Source organism: Fringilla coelebs, assembly GCF_963513975.1.
Source record: "Fringilla coelebs genome assembly, chromosome: 6".
Classification (NCBI taxonomy): domain Eukaryota; kingdom Metazoa; phylum Chordata; class Aves; order Passeriformes; family Fringillidae; genus Fringilla; species Fringilla coelebs.
In genome coordinates this window covers 46,569,210-46,593,165 of record NC_140034.1, presented here as the reverse complement: position 1 = coordinate 46,593,165, position 23,956 = coordinate 46,569,210, and the positions used below count along the sequence as shown (strand labels likewise).

Below are 23,956 nucleotides of genomic sequence, written 5' to 3'. Positions count from 1 at the left end.
TGTGTTTATTCATTGAACCCCCTCTCCCTCCTATGTTTACTCCTTTCCCCTTCCAGCAGGTTAAAAAGCAAAATGATACAGTATAAAAAAACCAATTAGTTTGTGTGTGTGTATATATATATGTATGTATGTATATTTATACATAAATATACACACATATATACATGTATATATAAAAAAAGGGGGCGAAAGAAAAGGAAAAGGTGGTGGGGAGAAAAAAAAAAAAAAAAGATAAGAAAATCCCGTGATGAAGCTCCCCAATATTGTCTTGGTTCAACGCTTAGTTTTGAGTTGCTCCTGGCTGGTTTCTGATGAGAACGCGCTCTGGATTCATGGAACACTGCGCTCCCGCTACACCCGTCTCCTTCCCCACACCCTCCCTCTCCGGGCTGCGATCACCTGCGCGGACAGAAGTTGCCAAGGGTAAATAATTCACTCCAACAATCTGCAACCTCCTTTGAGCCCAGACTCTGCAATCCCATTACTGAGCAGATCTCTCTTGTGGAGCACCAAAAAAGAAAAAGAGAGGGGAGGAAAAAAAACCAGGCGTGCACTGGGGAGGTGACTGGGGAGAAGTGGGGGAGAAGCCCACTTCCAGAAGGGAGAGGGGAGGCTGGGAACCTCAAACAGGACTGGTCCTTGGACAGTCTACATCGGTTGCCTTCCGTCAACAAGTGTCCGCAGAGCACAGAAGGTGAAGCCGTGGCTGACATGTTAACTTTTCGGGATAATTCCTGGTAGCAGAGCGGAAACAAGTGGTGTCGTCAGAAACACAGAGAGAGCATGAACAGAACAAGAAACAAAACAAAAGAAAACAAAACAAACCCAAGAAAAAAAATCAAAAAAGAAAAAACCAAAAAATCAGGAAGGAGAAAAAAAGCAAAACATTCAAAAAAAGGGAGAAAAAAAAAAAAACAATCGAAAAAAACCACAACCCAAGATCTGGTGAACTGGGTTTGTCATCTGTGCTACCTTTTCTTTTCTTTCTTTTCTTTTCATTCTTTCATTCGTTTGTTTTTGTGTTTGTTTCTGAGATATATATTATATATCATATATAAATATATATATGTATATATATACAGTCATTCCTTCATACAAAATTTGTCTATAGACAGTTTTGTACTGTTGTGGCAAGGTATATACATCCTTCTAGTTTAGAGGCTAGCTTGCTAAGGAATATTCTTTCATTCTTTCTTGCTTTTTTTCTTTTTGTTTTGTTCTGTTTCCTTTTTTTTTTTCTCTAAGTTATTTAATTTTTTATGTGTTTATTTAAGGTTGGTCTTGTAGGCCGACTGATGAGACCATCTTTGCCTTGTCTTTGCCAGCAGGGTACTTATTGTCTCCTCTAGACCCATAGTCATTAGAACCGGAATCGCTCCGCTTGCTGTTTGCGCTATGCTTGGTTGGCGTGCCGGGGGGATGGCTCACCTGCCCGTTCTTCTCGTCTGAAAAAAGTTGTTTAATTACGTCAAAGAAGTTACTCAATGGGCTGCCTGGGTACACAAAACAGAGGAGACAAAAAAAGAAAGAAAGAAAGAAAGAAGGAAAAAAAAAAAAACGAGAGGGAAAGAGAGAGAAAAAGAGAAGAGAAAGAGAGAGAACAAACAAACAAATGAACAATGGGGTTTTTAACGAGAAGAACATGATGAGGAGATCCAGAGCCACGTGCGTGGGGGTGTGTGGGGGATGAAGACAATGAGCAGGAAGAGGAAGAGTGTTTAGGATGGGACACCTACAGAAATAAAGAACCTGGGAGCATAAAGCACCTAGGGGGAAGCTCCTAGTTTTTTCCTGAGTGGGGAAGCATTGCTGTCTCACCTGGCAGGAGGACACAGTACCATGTGACTAAAATAAGCCAGTCCATTACTAGGATTCACTTGGCCATTCCACATGGAAATGTCAGTGACTGTAATGCTGGACACAGGCAAATCCCATCCTACTCCTGCTGTTACAAAAACAGGCTATTTCCATGTGGCTGCCCATTGATGCTTTACTTTGCAGCCTTGCTAAGCTCTCTGTCTACACCAGACATCAGGCTTTCCTTGTTTGCATTTTATTTAGTTCTGAGTTTCTCCTTGCCTCCCTGTCATGACTAAGCCTGAAACACCTGCGTGGTCCCAAGGAAGCATCATTTGGAAAATGAGCTATGGCTGAGGTGAGTGTTGCCATCTGCGTGTGCGGTCTCTGGTTTGCGCTCACAGGCTTCTGAGCATCTTCGGATCCTCCCTAAACAGGTACCTGGAAATGAAGATGCTGAATGTGGAAGCAGGCTGTTACACATCTGCTTGTTTCTGGCAGGGTCAAGACCTACTACCTCACTATCCTGAATTTATGCTCTCTCCACAGCACAGCCTCCATGGCACTGGCATGCATTCCAGTGCAGTTAGGAGCCAGAGAGGGAGGTAGAGCTGCCTGCTACTGGAACAGGCATTTCCTTCAGCCAGCCCCTCGATCAGGCTGCAGTTAACAAGGACTGGGCACTGGACACATGAGTACAGCCTTTTGTGCCACGTGGGCCTCCAGGAAGCATGGTTATATACTCTTAATCTGCTTCTGGGTTAGAGGGTGTGTGGAAGGTCATACTTGAGGAAAGGCTCTCGGGCACTACTGAGGGAAAAAGACCAGCTACTTCTGGAAAGGTAGTCTTTTTTTGGGAATTGCTAGTCCCCTTTCATTGTCTTGGTTTGGGGGATTAATCTTTATCAAACATAGAAGGGGTCACTCTTTGAACATGGATATTGAAGGTGTTTTTTATCTGATGTACACAATGGAGGTGATGCCTGTTCATGATCATTAAAACCCCATGATGGTTTTCTCAGTATTGGGACTGTTTGCTCTACTGTTCTATCAAATTCAAATAATTTCTATCTCCAGCTTCTGGAAGGAAATGGGCCCCTTGTATCTGCCTTCCAATGTGATAGAATGCTGTGAAGAGTAGAACCTTTCATCCCCAAGATGGGATTCTGTCAGGAGCAAAGGGTTTCCTCATAGCAGAGACTGGTGGACACTGGTGGCTTGGTCATAATGTACTTCACTTTAATTCCAAACATAAGCAACCCAGTAACTACGGCAGGCAAGTACTTTCTGTGCACAGCAATTTGACTGAAGAGCTTGTTGAGTACTTTTTTATTCTCTAATGGAAAATGCGAGACAGACATCATTGTCTTACACAGAGAAAGAGGAAATACATAGTATTTGTGCTTTGCAACACTGAATGTGTTTTGCCTGCCTCTTTTTTGCCTGCCCTATGCTAACCAGGTAGTGGCTGCTTTCCCCTGCTTGTTGATGGGCATTGAGAAAAATCAAATGGCTGGTAAATACAATGAAGAATCTTATTAATAGACTTCATTCCTTGACTTCCTGTACCTGCTCCTTTGTGGTTAATGTTCTGCTTGCCCTGGTTCTGTCACTCAATTATACTAAAGCTAGAGTCAACAGGCTGTGAGTTTCTGGAAGGGCATCATTCACCCAACTGACTGAAGCCTTAGTGATGGGCACAAACAACCAACCAGGCAAAGCACATAACTCAATTTCCAACTAAGAAGAGAAAGGCTTTCACTAAACTCAGTCACTTTGGGCTTGGGCCTCCCTGAGCTCCACCTACTCCCTTCCACATGCATGAAAATGCTTGGGAAAGGGGGTATTTCTTCCACATCTATGACTTCTACATCAGAGATTTCCCTAAGCCTCCCTAAAACTGTTTTAGGTTTGTGGGCACACATATGGTGCAGACTCATTTTTATCTACTCAAACTCATTTATACTTCTTTTAAGTGGATACCATTTTTCAATGAAAAGAGAAAAAAGAAAGCAAACACTCAGCCTTGAATGCAGGAATGTGGGCAGATCTGGTTCTCAGGTGGCTTTGGACCCCTCATCTTCATAAGCAAATGGAGTCAGCAGAGAGAATGAAAAAGAGCACTGAAAAAAATGCTGGAGAGGAAAAGACTGCTGGATTGGGAGAAAGAGTAGGGGAATATCTCTAGTTATTCAGCTGAGCAGTTTATTTAACAAGCTTAGAGGGAAAGATGAGGGCAGAGTAAGCAGGGCTCTGCAGGAACTGGGAAAGTTTTTTGTTTTCATATAGACAGGAACAGTGACAAAAGTACAACTTGCAAGAATGGAGCAATAAAACACTGTAGAAATTATACATCTTGTATTTGCTGGGTCCTGATACAGGACTTTTTAGTCATTCTACTAAAATATGCAGCCCATGTTTCATCCACCCTTTCTCCTCCCCATGCCCTACCGGCTTTCAAGTGCCTGGAGATTAATTGCAGCAAAAGTATTTAACAGTCTACTTTTCTTTGCCTGTATCACTGCTGGATTCCTTACAATCATCATTTTTTAGTTAAAATTTTAATGGGAGGTAAGAAAATCCTTAGGGATGTTTAGAGAGCTACTTAAAACTAAAATAGGCCATTTCACTAACCCTTTCCTTCCTTTGCCTTTTGTACTTGTAATTAAATAGTAGGTAATAATGCCCTCCTGTCCTGGCAGTCAAGGAAAAACTGATGCTGGGCTGGTGTTCACACTGGTCTTTGGGTAGACAAGGAGTCCTCACACTTTTACTCTGCAGATACCCAAGAACGGGTCAGCTGTGCTGGAAGCATGAAAATGGTGCAGGGTGTTGTTCTTGTTAGTTCTCAGTTCCCTTTGAGGTTATAAATCCAGTAAAACAAGACTTGAAAATGCAGGCGATGATGGATTAGAATAGGTTTTTCAGCAATCTTCCATGCCTAGAGTTCAGTGCAAGATGTGTCATAGGCTCTTACACCTGTAAGTCCATCAGGGTGCCTCAAAAAGGCTGCCTTTCTCATTTCAGAAAGTGAGATGACATCCCATTTCCTCTGGACAGGGATGAAGGTTTGGCTCAGTGATTCTTCAGAACATCCCTGCTGTTTCATGCACAGACTAAGGTCTTCTTTCCCCTTGAGAGCAAATGTTCATCAGCACAAAGCAAAGAAAGTGTAAAGGGTAGAAAGGGTGAGAAACCGAGAGAAGGATCAGAGGCAGGAGGGGGGGCTCAGAGCATTAGGTCTGTTAGGAGGAGATGGATATGTGCAGTTCTGAGTTAGACCAAGGAGCTGTTTGCTGCAAGACGGGGAAAGGGAATGGGTTTGAAAACAAGCACTGAAGCTCATGAAAGGGTCATGTGTTGAAGGGGTACTGAGAGAAATATCTTTATGGAGAAGGGACTGGTTTGGGGCACCTGTGTGCAGCACTGTCACAGTCAAATATAATGAAAGAAGTCAAAACTGTGAATAGATTTTAATACAAGTGCTAAAAGGAAGAAACAGAGTTAGAGATAGACACAAAAACATAGAAGGAAGCTGGGCAGGCAGTTTGCACCAACCCTCACAGTCCTCAGTCATCTGCTGTTCTTAGGAAGCCTGTCTGAAGCTGACCTAGGCCCAGTGGTATCACTACTTCGAGAAGACAAGTGAAAATGAAGCACCCATTTTACTTAGCACCAGGTAAGAGAGGAAGAAGAAAATAAGAGAATTCACTCCAGGCACCACAAGTGACACCAGGAAAGGATGTCCCTTGCAAAACCCCTGCTCTCACCTTGTAAAGACCTCACAGTCCTCCACAGAACATAACAGGAGGTGGTGAACAAGCAGCTTCAGGACAGGCCTGGAGGCTTCAGTTACTGATTAAAGTCTGCTGTTTTGTAACATTTTTAAGACAGTCAGATAAGGACTTGGCCCTCTCTTCACTGCAGCAAATAGCAACATTCCCATTGACTTCACAGAAGCAAACCCTGAGGCACTTCCTTCTACTGTGAAACCATCTCTCTGAAGTCTATGTACTGTTAGTGCACTAATCCGTGTGGTGCTGAACACAAAAGTTGCACAAAAAAAATATGCCATCTGTGGTATAATCCTCTATCTTTTCTTTCTGTATAGCCTGAGATGTTTTGGGTTTCTGCATGTGTATCTTGGGCTTTGGGAGAAAATGAATGGGAAAACATAGGTCTCCAGTGGGAAGAGACACCTTTCCTCAGCCTGACTTATCTTACTTCTTTCCCTGTTGCTTTCACAGCCTTCCTGACTGTCTTTTGCCTGCCTCTGTTACTGAAGTTTTCCTCTTATATTTATTCCTTACTCTTTGGCCCTTGTGTTTTTCATCCCTAGGTTGTTCTGTTTTGATAGAAGCTGGGGTTTCAGTGAACCATGTACCAAAAATCCAACTTCTTTCATGGAAAGCATTAAAACATTCCTTAATGGATGATAACCCATTTCCTTTCAAATCCATTTTCCTACTTTTATAGAGTTCTAGCCCTCTTTGTTAAGACAAGGCATTTTTTTGGTCTGTTTGCTTGGTTTCTGCTGGCAGAGTACTTACTGCCTTCAGAAACAAATGACTTAAAATACAGAACTCATTCCAAGAGTATATGCAGTGAAGGGATGACAGAATAATAAAGTGGCCCATTCCTCTTTGTTTAGTTGTAGTACCATGTAGGAGTCTCCCCCCAGACTGAAAAGGCCCCAGCCTGTACCAATCCAAATCAGGCAGATACCTCACTCAGCTCACTACAAACAGAAAGTCCAGGGAACAACTCCAGTTTCTTGGAAGGAAACCTGAACTGCAGCTGGGAAAGGTGATTTACTTTCCAGAATCCTTAGACTCTGCCAGTAAAAATGCCAACTGAAAATGGTGTCTGCAGGAACAAACTGCAGAACTATGCAGAACTGAGGAACTACTCAAGTTATCACACAGCACTGGCACAGCTATCCATGCCACCAGCAGGTTGGAACTTCCAATTGCTACTCCTCTGGGCAGATCTGAACAACCAACCTGACATTTAAGTGCTCAATAACACATTCTTGTTCTTACTGCCCTAAAACATCGCATTCTCCTCTGCAGGAAGGTGGCCCAATATTAGTGTCTAGCATCCAGATGGCCATTCTCTGCCTTGCACATTTTTTCTCTCACTCTCATAAACACACAGAGAAGCTGAGATCCACTTCAGCCTCTCCTCACAGTATTACTGAGACAGGTAGCTCTGGAATAATGAATTAGGCAATAGTGAACACAGGCAGCAAAGCCCAAAAGGATGAGGCCCATTTCCTTGCTGCTGCCTCCTGCAGAGCTAAGGCACGAGTAAGGAATCAGAAACCAAACTGTCTGTTACTGATGAAAAGCTCTGGCCAATCCAGCACCACCACGTAACATTCAAAAAGGAGACATGATGGTGGAGAGGAGGGAATCATACATTCATTTGGACAGCTGGTGGCACTGAAAGAGCAGGCAAGGATAGCGGTGGGATGAAGAGATGCCAGATTCTATTATGGAGTCAGGCTCTTCTGGCAAATTGGCTGGTAAAGGTCTAAGCCCACAAATTTTTTGTATCTGCCTGTCCTTTTACACAGATCTGCCTGCACAAGTGTGTGCTGAGAGGGGGAACTGATGACCCACACTGATAAAGCCACAGCAAATGACAGTATTGTTGCTACCCATTCTCTTAGAGATTTCTGCAGCTTTAGTCCTATCTTTTCTGCCTGTTAAAATGTCAGAAATGTATTGGCACTTAATAATACAATTTTGATCTTTCCTGCCAGATGGATGCTCACATATTATGTTATGGGTTTCAAATTCTTCAACCTGTTCCTAAGGAGATAGATGACCTATGCATGCTGGTGAAATGTTGCTTCCTCATTTCCACTGAATAAATCACTTCAAAAGATGATTTAATCTTCTGGGAATGCCACCTCAAACTTAGCTTAGTCCAGCAAGCATTTCCATGTAGCTTCCTGGAACACTAGCTATCATAAATAAAGCACTGTGGTCTTAATTAAGAGTGAGATATCTGTGTTTTCAGTACTAGATATTATTACAGAGAAAAAGATCTTGTACTGCATAGTAAAAATCTAACCACAGCTGTCAAAATAGGATCTGACATGAATCAAATAGTTCAATACATCTGGATAAACTTTTAGTGCCAAGTTGCCTTTTTTCTACAGCGCAAAAACATGAGGCATGAATTGGAAAATAAATCTCTCCCCAGCACAACACTAGACTGAAGACATACAACTACAGAATGTCAGCCATTCCTTTGGACAGCAAAGGATACTGGCAGAATGGGCAGAGATAACTGGTAAACCTGGCTTGAACTCTTTAGAACCACTGACTTATCTTACTTGTTGTCAACTACCCATTTTGAATGAATATGTTATCTCTCAGGTGGATCTTCTTCCTTTGGTCTCTCAGCTGGGTCACATTTTGAACTGGAGAGTCAGCCATGCCCAGTAAAACCAGGAGCCAGCATATTTTTCAGGAATGTTAATAAAACCCCCTTGTTCTGACCATCTCACGGTGTGGCAGTGCTAACAAACTCTTTCAGCTGGGAGGGCAGTGTGTGCTTTTTTCTGCAGGTTTTGACACCAATATTTCTGCCAACAGTTGCAACTTTTTGGCTGCAAATCACCAACCTCCTCTTCCATCAAACAGCTACTTTTAGAAGTGGGATTACTCTAATTAATGCCAATATGGGTCAGGATCACTTCCAAGAGCACCAAGTCCAGGTGTTTGCTGCTGTTACTAACACAAGAACAGACTCTAAATGAGCACTCACAAAGATACAGGCTGCAATTGCAACCCAAAGGTGATGTAACCAGTTTGAAACTACAAAATGTTTCCTAACTTCTCAAGCAGATTGGAATACTACTGGCATGGGCTTGTGTCTGTATGAATCAAACTGTGATTGCTGGGAGCTACAAAGAGAAGCCTTTACTGCAGTGTGGTTCTCTGTGTGCCGAGGACACCTAGCCATGGACAGCAAGATCATGCAGCTCTGAATAGGAAAAATGTCAAGTCCTAAACACTGGAAGAAAAAGATCTGACAGAGATGCATTGGTGAGATGCGAAAGGCAAGTGGATGTGCTGTGCTTCTGGTTTGATGAGATCATTTTGGTGATAGGCACTAGTACCCACAAGGAACCAAAAAGCTTCTCGTTTAACTCTGGTGCCAGGAATCCAGGTTTTCACTTGTAAGCAGCAATACAAGTTAAATGTTTAAAAGTAAATACAAGGCCTTCTTTCCATCCTGCACAGGGTTATGGTCCAAGATTTTTCAGGAATGTAGAATTGTGCAGTGCCTAACATGACAGCATGTTCTGACTGGAGCTGCACCAGTTATCCAAACTAACCATCTCCTCCTCTTATTATCACCCTCCTTCCATGAAAGTGCCACCGATGTAACTGAAGACTTCACTGAGAATCATCAGAGAGGGAGAATAACAAGCAAATTTTACTTACACGTAAAATTCATCCTCAGATAGTGGCAGTGTGAAGACTGTGAAGCTTACAGTCTTCCTGGGTTAATCTCAGAAGCAAAAGTGGAGAATAAGGCAGGCTTTTCAGAGCTTCCCTCAGCAGCCAGCACCTTGGCAAAACATACTTACCAAGGACTCCAAAAAACTGGGAATGGCTGGGAAGGGGAGCTATCAAAGGCTACATACCAGCCCTACCATGAAACCAATCACCCAAAGAAATTCTCAGCTCACTACATGAAAGACCTGGAGTCACTAAAATTTGTGAAGAGATACTCTTTCCTGACCAAGGACTATAGAAATGGCACCATGGGCTTCTGTGTGCTGTGCACCAATGGCTCCAGATCCAATGTGTCCAGTACACAATGAATGATATTTGCTTTCTAATTCCCAGCTTTGTGATTGGAGCTAGAGGGCTTTTCAGTTTATGTATTATCTTGATTTTAATTTTTAATGTAAAGGCTCTGCAGAACCTATTAGAACCTTAATTATACAACCTATCCTTCAGTGAGATAGACATAAATACCAGATTAGATGGTAATAAACAGTTCTCTCAATCCTGCTTCAAAAGAAACAGAATCCAGCTTGTCCTTTTACAGCTGTGTTGATTTTATAAGGCTTAACAACAGCACATAAAGTGGTAAAGCTTATTTGTCACTAAACTGATTTGGCTGAGAATACACACAGGAATAGATCAGCTAAAGTATCACTCCTGTAGATGTTTTTGAGGTTACAGCTGCATTTTATATGTAAATATTTTAATTTTCACAAGGTAAATTTAACCTTATAAACAGACTTCATGGAAACCAATTTAGTCGTTCTGACAACAGCAATGCCCATTCCCCTGCCAAGATGGGTGGAAACATAAAATAAAATATTTCACCCCAGCATGCATTTCAATTTATTATGAGCCACATCCTTTTCTTCTATTGTGAAATACTACAGGTTGGCAGCAGTTTTGTAGTTTGCACAGGTAGGGTTGACACAGCAGCAGTTGTGTCATTTGGATATTGGCAGCTCCTATGACAAACCTCGGCTGTTCAACATTAACTTGTTTCTCAATGCCAGTGACTGGATGCAAAAACACTTCTCAGACTGATGACCACTGCTAGCAGAAGATGAGATAACATTTAAAGGACTAAACAAATTTGCCTTGTGGTTAATTACAGCATTCAGTGGTTTATAGTGGGTGAAAACATGTTCCTCATTCCCACCAGAGCTTTCACATGGCTGAGCCAAGCTAAAGAACCTGATTAGCTCCTCTTGCTACTGTGCTAACTCTTTTGGCAAGAATGACCTCTTGTGCTCAGTGTCAGAACAGGGAACAACAAGGAGGTCAAAACCCTCAGAGAATAAAGTTTTTCTACACTATTCGTTATTACTAGGTGAACATTGTGTCATGGGGGGGTTCTCATCTTCAGAACCACAGAGAACGGTTTGCCAAAAATAGGCTAAATGCTCACATCCCTGCCTTTCAGTCCCCTGTCTAAACCATGGGTGAGCTCCAGCAGAAGAAAGCTCCAGCTCCTCACTCATACAGGAGAGTGGAATTCAGCATGGTGCAGTCACCACTGGTTACACTGTTTGTGAGCTCACCAACAGGAATGTGATTTAAAGGGAGCAGCTCCATTAAACTCTTATAGGCCATCCTGTCTCCTCTCTCTCTCTGTGCTATAGCTACCACAAAACAGTCTCCCTGCTGGCCTTCACCTTGTCCTCTGTGTCCCTTGTTGGATGGCTGCTGACACAGTGACAGCTGGAGGGCCTGCATGAACTGTGAGTGAGCAATGATCTCTCTGTCAAGAGAATGCAGGGTGCTGCCTGGTTATCTCTATAGCTCAATTAACTTGCAAGCAATCAGCAGAATCAGCATTTCAGTATTTTTGTATGATGTGAATGCCAGATTCCAGGCAAGAAAAGAAGTCTTGAGGAAGAAGAGGAATTTGCTGTCTGATGACTTCAAGAAGCTAAGGGTCTGAAATGAGTCTTTGTAAGATCTGAAAAGTCACCTAAAAAATCAAATGAACTCCTATCAGAGCAAAGGAAAAACTCCCACCAGCAAAGCTGCAACTTAAGGGAAAGAGATTGCCTGAAACACAGGCCAAATTCTGCCTCAGTCACACATGCATAAACCTAATATTATCTCCACCATGACAACTTCCCTTTATGGTTACAGACTCCAGAACAACTCCAGAACAATTTTCTTCAGTTAATAAAGAGATAGTGTGGCAGCTACAGGTCCAGCTGGAGAGCAGCACCAGCTCAGTGAACACTTCCCTAACATCTTGTCCTCCCTTTCACAGAGATATCTGAACTCAACCTAGATACCAGGATGGAAATCTAAAGACAACAGAATCATACAGAATCTTTCTGTACAAGATATGAATAGTAAGACAAAAACATCTCTTTTAGTATTTGGGCATTTCCACTGTTGTATTTGGACCAGTGAGTAGAGGCACAAGTAATGAAAGAAAGAATACGGTCCATGTGCGCATGGAGGGGAGGGAAGGCTAGGGACAAGTTAACCAAAATTCACATAAGCCCAAGCAAACTGAGCTGAAAGTTTTGCAGGAAACTTTTTTTTCCTATTCCTAGCAAAATTCCAAATCTTCAGTAGGTTCACTACTCCTTCTGTTAGAGACACAACATCCTTCCCCAAGTCCAGAGTGGAACTATGACAGTTTACTCTAGTCAAGTGTCTCACATAATTTGGTGTGTGTCTTATGGTGTTATGGAGAATTTAAAAGTGTCACACCCCAAGGACATCTGGGGAAGAAGGGGGTGGATGCAAAATGGAGTTAAACAGCACAGCATTCCTGTCTCAACAAATAGCAGGAAACCAAGGGAGACAGCAGCTAGCAGGGCAGCATTCAGCTTCACTGCAGAAAAGGGACTGAAGAATCATGAATCAACAGCAGCAAGTAAAGAAAAGAGGAAACAAAAATCAGGAAAGAAAAAGAAAATTACTGGCCTGGGTTACAGTGAGAGAGGGTATCTCAAGTGTAACACCACACATTTGTGCCATGAAGGGGAAAGCTGTGGTGGAGCCTGTGCATCTGTGCATGGATGGGGAGGAACAGAAACAGGGATATGTGCTTGTGTCCTCCAGGTGAGTGAAAGACATAGAGGGTTATTACGGGGTGGGGAGTCTCGAAAAGAGCGTGGGGGAGCAGGGACAGGGAAGGGCAGGAGGTGCAACAGGACAGGACGGCGCATTGTTATGTTGCTCAGCAGGGGCTGGGGAAGGTGAAAAGGCAGAAGGGAAGGAAGTTCTTACCACATTTGGAAAGTCTGCCAGTCATCAACTCCATACAGTTAGTGGTGTCTGGATCATAGAACGGAAAGAGGAGGGAGGGAGGGAAAAACACAAAAAAAGGTTTCCATACCTCTGTGCATAAAGTAGTAACTTAGCACATTATTACCTGAAGCAGGAAACATATACACGTCTTGTTGTTTACACAACCCAGGCCAAATTCTGCCACCAACTCTATGCCAGTGCAAACTTGGCTCTGTGACTGAGAGTGGAGCTGCTTCAGTACTGCTACCTCCACTCACCCCTTTATCGTAGCTGGAGGTATTTATGAGATGTGGGAAATACTCTGCCACCACATGGGCAAATTATAAGCCTTGAATACAGCGTTTCACCTGGCTAGCCTTGCAAATTAGCCTCCAACAGCCAGGAAACACTCAGCCAGCTCATATATCTACACCAAAAACTGGGAGAGAAGGAAGAAATCTAGCCCTGTGCTGTTGGACATGGAGTGAGGCTACTTGTACAGCTCAAAATCATCTTTTAAACCCCAAAGGATAATGTCAAAGTTTCAATCTAACTCTCTCATTCAAGTGTAATCTCTTACTGCTCTTGCTTTCAAGGTCAGTATTCACAGGCAATAGAAGCACTTCTGGAAAGGGTGGCAGAATCTGGCCCTAAGACATTACTGTCCACTTTGTGTATAGCTCCCATTGCCACAGACTCTGGGTGCTTCTTACTCAGGTGCAACAAGCAGAAGGAGCTCCACATGTCAGCTTTAAAACAGAAAGGCCCAGCCCAGCTGGACTCTTCCATGTGGAACCTGCTGGCAAGCCAGATCTGCTGCTGTCAGCCAGGATTCCCTTGCATTTGGGATCTAAATAAATGTGTTCCTGGGCAATGCAGAGTACTCACTGCTGCGCAGGTGGCTACCAGTTAAAGCACTCAAATCTCCCCTTGCCTGGGCTCTTGATGAACACTTGTGCATTCAAGAAATAGGCTTCTTGGAAAAATGCACACATATGCTGAAAATCCCTAATTGCCAGGAAGCTCTAACAACTCCCTGTCTGCTATAAAGTCTGCAGGACAGAGGGGAAGATCATTCCTCAGCATTCCTCCCCTTAAATATTGAGAAAAGTAATTTCATTAGCGGAGGAAAATGCTTGGGTGAGCTGAACTCATGCTAGATGAGCATGGATATGCATCTCTTCTGATGCAGCCAGCCTTGTGCTGCATAGATCATCTGGGAAAGCAGGGAGTAGAGAGGGCAGCTGCTTGGTCCAGTGACACTGGTCAAAGCATCTAAGCAGGGGTCACGTGCTCTCCATCCCCATGGCTAAAGGTGGGCTGGCAGAGGTCAGCGGGAGATGATACCCATGGAACTTCTCTCAGAAAGGCACAAGACTGAGAGAAAGGGGCAGAAGGATGGAGGTGAAGGAGAAGAGAACATTCAAGATATAGAACAACAGAGGTGTCAGACAGGCCAGGAGTTTACCTGCCTTTGAAATTCTTTCCCTGATCTGGCAGGCAAAGAATTTAATGTACAATACAATTTCAATACATTTCTCCCTGAAAATGCCTAGCAGGTTTGAGAAGCGCCTACAGCTGCTGATTGAGTCAATGACTAGAACTAACACTCATGGGTCTGTATCTTTTTCTTTGTACTAACTTGGAGAACTTTGTTGTCTCGTGCCTTTTGGGGGCTCCTGTCCAGCCCCCTCAGAGTCACCTGCCCTTTGCTGTAATGCAGAGTGATGCAGACCTCCAGTGGTAGACCCCAGAGCATTCGCACAAGCATTAGCAGAACTTAGCTTTGAAAGAACACATAAGAACAAAGAAAACCTCAAATATGACCAGAAGACTGCTTCTGACTCACACCTCCAACACCTGGAAATTTCCCCTCAAGTGTATCCAGACTGACTGGTCACACAGTAACCAGAAATCTGGAACCAAAAAAGTTGTATTTGGATAATGTCAGAGCAGGTAAACATTGTGTCTGGTTACTAAGATCCTCCTGAAATTGGTATTTCTGTTTCATTCTCCATTTTAACAAATTAAAAAATAATCATGTCTCCTTAAGTTAACACTGCCTTTTCCCCCAAGTCATTTGCAGTCAGCACAGCTCTTTGGTACTTAAAGCCAGTTGTGTCACAGGTCTACACACAGTAGGTGTGTGATTAGAATACAAGCTGACAGGCCAACACACAAAAAAGGGATTGTAACAGAGGCTTTTTGACAGCTGAATATCTTGGGCTCTGGACCCCATTTGGTTCCCAAAAAAAAAGTAATTTTGCATGTTAAAAAATTACTTTTGATGGATAAGAAAAATTTTCTGAAATATGAGACCATGGAAAAAATAAAACTAACACTAATAAACTTCAAATTTGTCTATCTCAAAACTTTTATGCACAACTATGCTTTGAATTCTCCATATTGTCAGGGTGAGTCCCAGGAACTGCACAGGAATTTATTTTTATTTGTAGTGTCTTTCCAACACTGATCAGATTGTTTTACCCCAATTCCTAAGGCAGAGCCAGAGCTCATACTGCATCATTTGGAAGACACAGTGTTAATGTGTCTTCAGCTTCTCTTTTAGAATAATTACTTTAATACTTCTTTCATTTCCATCCTATTATAACATCTGCTTTAGTAAATACTCTATGTGATAAAGTATTCCATCATTCTAAAGCAGAATTTTTATTCTAATTGGAAGTCTTAAGATTCTAGCCAGTCAGCTTCTCCTCATGGATAGTAATCCATAAACTAGTGACTGTGGGATCCAAGTGTTATGAGAAGAGAATAAAGCCAGGGTCTAAAGGCTTTTAACTGTCTGAGAAGCACTGATGGGTCATGTAACTGCATTTTTAATGTGTCCTGTTTATTTTTTTAATTAAAACATAGTGGCAGTGTCAGCTCTCAATCCTTCTGATGATAAGGCAATTCCTTATTTTATAGGAATTGCTGGAAGTCACTCACACTTTGGATTTGACCAAGACTCTTTCATAAGTGACACCTAGTTCAGTTCAATGACAGATGGCAAATGCTTTGGTTGAAATAAGGCTTCCCTTCAAAAGCCTAAACAACCTCTGAATCCATTAAAAACTATTAGTGCTCTGCTCATTTTTCTTTCCCAATTTTCTTTATTCTTTAATATCTATCCTACATAGATATCACAAGGAAGCTGCCTGGTTTGTGATGCCTCTGATATCTCTGAGACCCATCCCAGCCCAGGAAATCTCACCCAAACAGCTGCTCCTGTGAGATCTCCAAATCCAGGGCTGGATCCCAGAAAGCATTGAGCAGCCCCTGCCAGATGCTCATAGTCCCCAGTAAACACTTCCACTGAGGGAGATGATGTCAAGGGAGCCACCAGCTCCTCTGGTTCAAGGCAGTTATCATGCAGATTGAATTTCCCCAGTGGTTTTGTGCTTATTTGAAATTCTGTTTTCCTATCAAAACTCTGGAGAGCTTGGACTTTTTTCTACATGCTTTATTTCTGGACTACCAGTAACTATTTCAGTTAATTTTAATGAAGGTTGTTCAGTAATAATACTAAAGCTATTTAGCAAAAACACAGTGTTCTGCCAATCCAACCAGGCATTGCAGGGCACTTTTTGTAGGTGGAACTATGACAGCAAGATGAAGTAATTACCCTAGACACTACAAGAATGTAAGACATAAAAGGTCACAGAAGATTGCAGGAAACTTGGGACCTGAATGAACCCCAGAAAAAGCTAACATGAAATCCAATTCCAAACTGGCACTTGCAGAGACTTTTTTTTTTTTGAGTCTGCAGCTGGAAGTTTACCCTGCAAAGCACTTCATTTGCTTCTTACTCCCTTTCCCATCTTGATAAAATCCTTTACACATTTGCAAACTGTAGGTTTCTTACTTTTGTTTTTTTTGGTGGCAATTTGCCAGCCGGCAGCTCTTATGAGCCATAAAATACCTGGAACTCACAGAGCAGTGCTCTAGCAAGAATTTGCACTGCCCTGTTTTGAAGATGGATATCGTCTCTAAACACTTGTTTATGTTGATGAAAGGCACTTCCAGCAGCAACAGTGAGATTCTCTGAACTTAGAGATGTCAATAGTTAAAATCCAATATGAAGCAAATAAATATAATAAGGAAATAGAAGACCTTTTAAAAGAAGTTTTAAAGGTTATTTCAGTATTGCTGATGGTCCAGTACATGGGAAAATGGGAAAAAATTCGAATATGTAGCATCCCACACTTAAAACCAAAGATCAGAGAAGTAAGAAAATATTAGGGAAATAAAAACTGCTACCCTATGAATGATCACAGATGGCTTTTGCATGCCCCTATTCACCAGCTGCTACTATTACTCTTTCATTCAAAGGCATCAGAGAAAAACAGATCATGATTTAATGGAAAGAGTGCTGGGCTGAAACAAAGGAACAAATCTCAGATATCGTGCTCCATGGAGAGACATCTTTTTATCCCAGCAAAGGGCAGTCTGCCCAGGGATTACCTAAGTAGAGATTCTGAGTATAAGGGCCCTGGATGGAGCCATTCATGGACAAGAGACAAGGCTGACTGCTCTCACAGACAGTGAGACTCTCTCTCCATCCCAAAGGGGCTCTTTCATGGTCTCACTGAGCGTAATGGCTTTTGTGATAGCAGTAACAAGCACACATGGACAACTATTCTGGTTCAGATCAAAGGCCAAAACCATCTGAGAGTCAGACTTGCCAATCCTTGTGGGTCCCTTTCAGCTCAGATTATTCTGTGATCTGGTGCTCTCTCTCCCTCAGCAGCTCCACAGACACCCAGGAGTGCAAGAACAGGCCAAGCATACAGAACACTTCTCCTACCACTGCCTCACTCACCACTGTCAGGTTGGAGATTTCCTGAACCTGCTGTAGTTTCTCTGTTTAGCAATCCCATAAAGATTTCTCTGCAGGGAGTTATCCAACCTCCCTGTGAGTAAGAAGTACTCAGGGAAGATGAGCATCTGTAAGCCCCTTACATTCAGAACCTGTTTCAGTGAGGAGTTCCACCAGTCCTAGATTACACAAAGACACATTTTCCAATGGCTTTCTTGGTACTTGGCTTCCACTGTCTTATGCTGGCCTCTAGTTTCTTTCATCAGGAAGAAAAAATGAACAATCAATCCCTATTTACTTGTTCTATGCAAGTTGTGAGTCACAGACCTGGTATTGTCTCAGCAGGTACGGCACAGAGCTCCTGAAACTTTAGGATACAAAGCTGGTATGTTGCACTCAATTTGTCCATCGAGACAGTGGATTTTAGAAACATTACATTAACTTATGGAATGGATTTAATTTATTTACACTTTCCTTAAAGGAAGGGAGGGGGTCTATTTTCCTGCTTCAGAGTATGCCAGAAGAAATACGCACAGCCAGTCTTAGAAAGGAAAAATGGAAGTGAATGAGGGGGATATATGGAGGAAGGGATATTATAAGGTGCTCAAGTGTGACACAGAAACACATCTGCCTAAATCAGGTACATAACAGGCTTACACACACACAGAGATGCATGGGCAACATGACATCTACGAACACTATTGTCAGCTGGAGGAATGAAAAAGAGAAAAATGCATTCTGAAACCCAGGCAGGCCGGCTCAGGGGGCTGGGATGCTGCACAGCAGATCAGAGGGGCAGCAGAGAGAATGACTCTCACTGCCACATGTTCGTCAGGCCTTGCTGTTCTGCTTTACACTGAAATCATTAAATCTTCCCCTTCTGCAGCTCTCCCTTTACATGCATACACCTTTCACAGATTGTTTTCATCATCCTACCTGTAACAGCATCAGAACTCTGTAAGGCAGGAGAGACTAGACACATAGGATGTGTCTGTGCACAAGGAGCTAGGAAAAGCTCCAGTGCTGAAACAATGCTGCTGGTCAGGGGACAGTCCCATGCTCAGAGCCATGGAGGAAGAGAGTCTAAGTGAAGGTGAGCTTAACCTGTTGCAGCAGTAGACTGCCTACAGAGGGTCCTCAAACCATGAACCTGAACAGGGCCCAACCACCACAATCCCTACAGGGCCCAACCACCACAATCCCTATGTGGTGTACAGAGCTGGCAGTATAGGAGGAGAAGAGAAACAGAGAAGACTTTGCTTTGTTTCTAGTGAGAAATGCTGATTAATTCCATGACAATTTCTAGGAAGATTTTGCACACATTTCCAACCAGACACCCAGCTAAGCAAGGTGCTGAATGTGAACTTTTCTGTCCTTTATCCTTTTACTTCCCCTTGCTCTCACTTGGCTGGGGATGTGAACTACTGGGTCACCCTACTTTGATGCAAAGGTTGTCCCTTTTTTGGTAACAATCCCTTTATTTCCCTTCCCTTCCTTTTCTCTCTTTCTTGTATGCTGCTCAAACCTAAAATTTTCAGGAGGCTTGCATACTCCTGATCAGGTTAGGTGGTGTGATACAGAACAGTTTGGCACCCTGTCTCATGAGCTGTCTTGCCTGGGTAAGTCCCCAGCTAAGGCAATTATCATTTTTAAATTTCAAGAGACCATTACTTTTGGTTTTGCTCCATGTGAAGTTATCTGTTCCAGTCTGGCACAGAGGTCAGGCTGGGTTTTCCCTGCTAGAACAATATGCTCTCATGTAGCTTCAGGCAGTAGAAATAATATGATTTTTCCATTCCAGAACCAGAGCAAAACTGTAAGTCAGATATATTTCTCATAGCAGAGTATGCCCATAACATTTCCCTGAGTCTTGGTCAGATGAATGGTTTTTATTCCTGCTATAATATGGCTTTCTTAGGGAGATATCCTGCTTCACATGCAAGTGTGCAAGAGGGCTCAAGTTTTTCTATAGAGCCTCAGTAGCTAGCACATATTAGGGTGAAGAAGTTAAGAGAGATCATCAAGTTATTTACTTTATAAACCATTTTTTCCTCACAGGAAAGTAGGGGTACACCTCATTCCTGAAGAAACAAGGAATACTTGAATGTTATCCATGCATCAGGAGTAACATGAAATACATTTAAAGGATGCTTTCCTATCTCAATCTCCTCACTCCCACTCAGCCCTAGCATTTCCCAGAAGGAAGGGCTAGCAGAAAATTCTAGCTGCTTCCCTGAGTTTGATTTAATTTCAAAAGTCCAGATTGCAAAAACCTGAATCAACCATAGTTATAGTGTCTTTGTTTTCCCCGCTTCTGAACAGAATAACCCATGTGCTGGGCACCATTGTATTCCAGCATGCAGAAGGATCAGGCAGTGCTGGAGGCCAAAAGCAAAGAGGACACTGAACTGAGCATATTTCTGTGTCAGGTACTAGGCATACACACTTCTAGATGCAGTTAATTTATCTTTGGATGCTAAAACCACAGTTAGACCAGAAGGATGTAACCCATATGTGCAACGAGCTGAGGACATCTGGGACTTAATTGGAGGATGCAATGCCAACTTAACTCCCCCACTTTTGTCTTGGCTTGTTCACACAAGGGTCAATAACAGAATTTGGCTCTACAGCATAGTATTTACTTACTTCCTTTTCATCACCCACTCCTTCTGCCTCACTGTCTTCTGCTGCAGCCTCTGCTCTCCACCTTGCTCCTATTTATCTCCAGTATTTGCACATTCTTTCTGCTTTTCCCTACTTTTCCTTCCTTGATGTATTCCCAATAGCTTATCTGCCTGAAGTTTTCAATTTTCACCTTCTTCTTTGTTCTGTTCTTTTAGAGGATAGAAGAGTTACCAAAAAGATTTTGTGTGTGTGTGTACAAGCACTTCAGTGTTCAGAGTGAACACCTGCTACATAATGATGGGATGAGGCCAATTTCAGTATTATCAATTCAGGCTGCCTGCACATCCAGATTGATGTCATTGCACAGGGTCACACATGTAAGGCTTTCTCTACCACCATGAGGAATTGAAATTTACTTTTCAAATAGATAAAATATAGCTTCTGCAGAACCTTAGTACATAATTTGTGCTACCACAGTATTGAGAATTGGATCACACTGCTGGAAACTATTAGCCACCTTCTGACCACATGTTAATGGCTAAGTTAAAAGTAGCTCTCCAGTTTCTTCGGGGACCCACTGAAGTTGGGGGTTTCTAAAGTATGCTGAAGGGTTTGAAAATCAAGTATCCTCTAGAGCATGTCCCTACTTTGGGAGATTCTGGAACTGGAGAAAATCTGGAAGATCTGTTGATGATGCAGCTTTTGATGGAGAAGTGGGCAAATGGCTCTTTGGGCGGGCAGAGGGCAGAAGCTGTTCAACTGGGGAATGCACCGGGAGCACTGGAGAGGGAATGAGAAACGGAGGAGTAGGGTGGGAGCAGGGAGTTGCTGCTCTGTCTGAATGGAGCTCGTTTTTTGCTGTGATCAGAGGGACGGCCTCCCTCAGCCTCCTGCTATGAGAGGCATTTCACCTTCCTGTCCCTGCTGAAGGTGCTGGACAGTAGAAGCCACTTACCTGATAACTGCTGCACTGAAGGCTGGTCATGTGTGCTTAACAACTGTGCCTGAATGGTTTCTACTACCCTCTTAAAGCGACGGCTTGGACCTGCGAGGAGAAAAGAGGCACAGGTGGCTGTGAGAGCAATGGGAGCCAAGCCCACACACAAGGCTGCAGGGGAAGGATCACAAGCATCTTCCCTTCAGTCTTGTCCCCAGAAGTGTCCTGACTGTGTGTCTGTCCTTCAGGCAAAGGGACTGTGCTGTGCTGGGCTCAACAGGAAGAGGAATGGCTTTGGGGCTCCTTTTGTAAAGACAGAAAAGGTGAGGGGGTATGTTTCCTTGTGGCAACCCCTGTGGGGGACATGTGGCCACCCAGAAGAAAAGGGTGAGTGCATGTTTCAGTCAGAAGGAAGACACTATGGCCCCACAGTGCTTAGCTGAGACTCTGGGGCTTTTGAATGAATCAGGGGGCCAGTACCATGAGTTACACCAAAACTGTTGCACAGAACAGCCATTTTTGCACTAACCATGGCAGTGCCAACTTCACTTCTTTGGGAATCTCCTTCCCTCCCTGCATTTCTATCCCTACCAACACCATTTTTGTTCCTGATGTCCTCCTTGCCCCTGACTGAATTTTCCTGAGGTTAAAACAATTATATTTTTTCTGCTGGCAGAGCAATTTGCCGGCCTCTATTATCAGCAAGGACCAAGCCAGCTGGCACCCATTTTAGAGCTTTGCCATGGTTACCTGATAAGAGTGTGAAAGTGACAGAGTAGATCCCGTTCTCCTTTTGTGCCTCTCCCCCTTCTGTGTATGTTATGTCCACCTGGAACTTCACTGGCTTCTGGAAGACAGCAGGACCTCCTGTGGACTTATATTCTGCACGGAAACTTGTCTGTGAGATGACACTGTGACTGAGACTTGGGATCTGAAAGAGGTTGGTAGAAGCAGATAGTAGAACCAGAGCTAAAGGGAAAAAAAACCTGCAAAATTCTGTTTATAACAACACACATTTCCACAATGAATATAATTTGTTAGATTTGCTTCTGGTCTTGAATTTTTAATGCACAGTGTTCTTGTGAAACCAGTAACAGCACAGGTTGCTGGGCACCACAGAAGAAGGCACTGCTGCTTACAGGACTGACCTAAATTGAAGGGTTGAATATTGGTGGAATAGCCAATGCACTTATGAACTGACATATGTTGCTCAACTTGATACAGTTAGTCTTTCTTTTCCTACTCATCCACCAGTTTTGAGAAATGCCTTTTGCTGAGCAAAAGGTGATATTAAGGCAGTGGGCAGAAAAGTCAGTGGGATGTAAAACTGAATATAAAACCACCTAAGTAGCCTGCTCTGATCTCACAGCTGATCCTGTTTTGAGCAGGAGACCTCCTGAAGACCATTCCAGCTTCAGTTGCTTGGTGATTCTGTGATGTCAGATAGACATCAGGACACTTGAAGTGCTTGGGACATCCACAGGGAAAGCACACCTGGAAATAACTCACCCAAACTTCTATCAATATGTAAAAGAACTCTGAGAAGCTTTGTGACATCATGCAACATCTGTATATTCAGACCCACTGTGGAATTTCATAACTTCCTGATTTTCAAGCAGTTACCTTTCACACTTTCCTCCAAAATTGAACAACATACTCATATTCTATTTATTGCTTCATAAAGGATCAGATTAAAAAAACCTCAAACAAATTACTTGTAAACTTGGTCTCTAATCTCAAGGAGGAAAAATGAAGATGAGTTCTTTGAGAAGCTGACTTTAAGGGGTTAATTAGCAGGCTATGACAATGCATTTAAGTTTGGATGTTGCTGTAAGAGACAATTCACTGGTTTTGCACACAAGTCCCTACCTCACAGCCAAACCACACGTGGGGTACACACAGGATCACCAGTAGAGACAGTAGAACACGCTGCACAACAATACAAACCCAAAAGCACAGCTAAATGCATGAAACTGATACAGTAACATGGCTGCTTACAACCAGCCTGGGATGGACACTAGTGTCTGATGCCTGCTACTGGAATGCACTTACTCCTTGTGGGCTTGTACAGTAACAAGGGTTACGGCTATTTTTTTTTTGAAGAAGTTCATTGCAGAATCACAAAGACTAAAATGGAGTTCAGTATTTTGTGGGAAAAAAATCAATATAACAAACTATATAAGAAATCAAGTTTCCTTCTTTAAAGTCTATTGGAAAAAGTCTAATTATGCTGTTGACTACCTTGAATTGAAAAACCTCTCAAATTACCTTTGCTGTGCTGACTTTTTCATCACTGGTACCTCTAGATAATGAGAACAAGGACTTTCTATAGGAAAAAACTACAATTTCTCTCTGCTTTCTTCACATCTGCAACAACTGAAACTCTGGGCACCAGAAGAAATGATCCTTCTTTCTACAGCACTGAAGTGGGGATTTAAAGTAACAAGTGCAGACGTAAGACAGGCCTTTTGTCTGGCTGAAGTGGTGGAGGGCATACCCAACAAAGGGAAACCCAATCTGCTGCCCAGACAGAGACTGTAAGGCTGATTTGACAAAGCAGCAAATCACTGTCTTGATACTGTGCCAGCAGTGTGCTCCACTGCCGTGGCATTCCAAACTCTGGCAACCTGGAGGCCTTGCCAAGAAGGCTGAAATATTTTCTCACCTTAGAGAGCATTATCTACAGTTAGTAATTCACTCACAGTCCAATGCAGGCCATGCAAATTAAACCCACAGAAGATGCTTTTGAAGGAGCAGAGCACCTGCCCAGTAACATTTGGCACAGGGAGTCCTGGAATGACCAGTGAGGGATGCCTCCAAGAGGCAGCTGGGGTGACTCACCGAGAGGAAAGCGTGGACTATATCAGCCTTAATGGAGCTTAATGGTTTGTCCTTAATGACCACAAAAATCTGTTCTTCTTTCTCCAAGTTGATGAAGTTACCGAACCAGGATTTTTTGGCAAGCCTGATGTGATGAAAAGAAAGAGATGTTTAGAACATGGAACACTATTTCTTATTTCATAC

The 23,956-nt window shown here is 42.9% G+C and overlaps 1 protein-coding gene across 2 annotated transcripts in view; it reads right to left on the bottom strand.

Moving 5' to 3' along the window:
• Positions 1-1,269: 1,269 nt before the first annotated feature.
• Positions 1,270-23,956, bottom strand: part of BRSK2 (BR serine/threonine kinase 2) — a gene marked incomplete at both ends in the record, with an annotated part of 301,569 nt that continues 278,882 nt past the window's right edge. Inside the window, 5 exons of one of the 2 annotated variants that reach the window (XM_084208048.1) lie at positions 1,270-1,493; positions 12,552-12,599; positions 20,951-21,040; positions 21,683-21,863; positions 23,774-23,897. In XM_084208048.1, the coding sequence (XP_084064174.1) occupies positions 1,270-1,493; positions 12,552-12,599; positions 20,951-21,040; positions 21,683-21,863; positions 23,774-23,897 (667 nt within the window). The remainder of the gene's footprint in view (positions 1,494-12,551; positions 12,600-20,950; positions 21,041-21,682; positions 21,864-23,773; positions 23,898-23,956) is intronic. The other variant, XM_084208049.1, reaches the window with a different exon arrangement.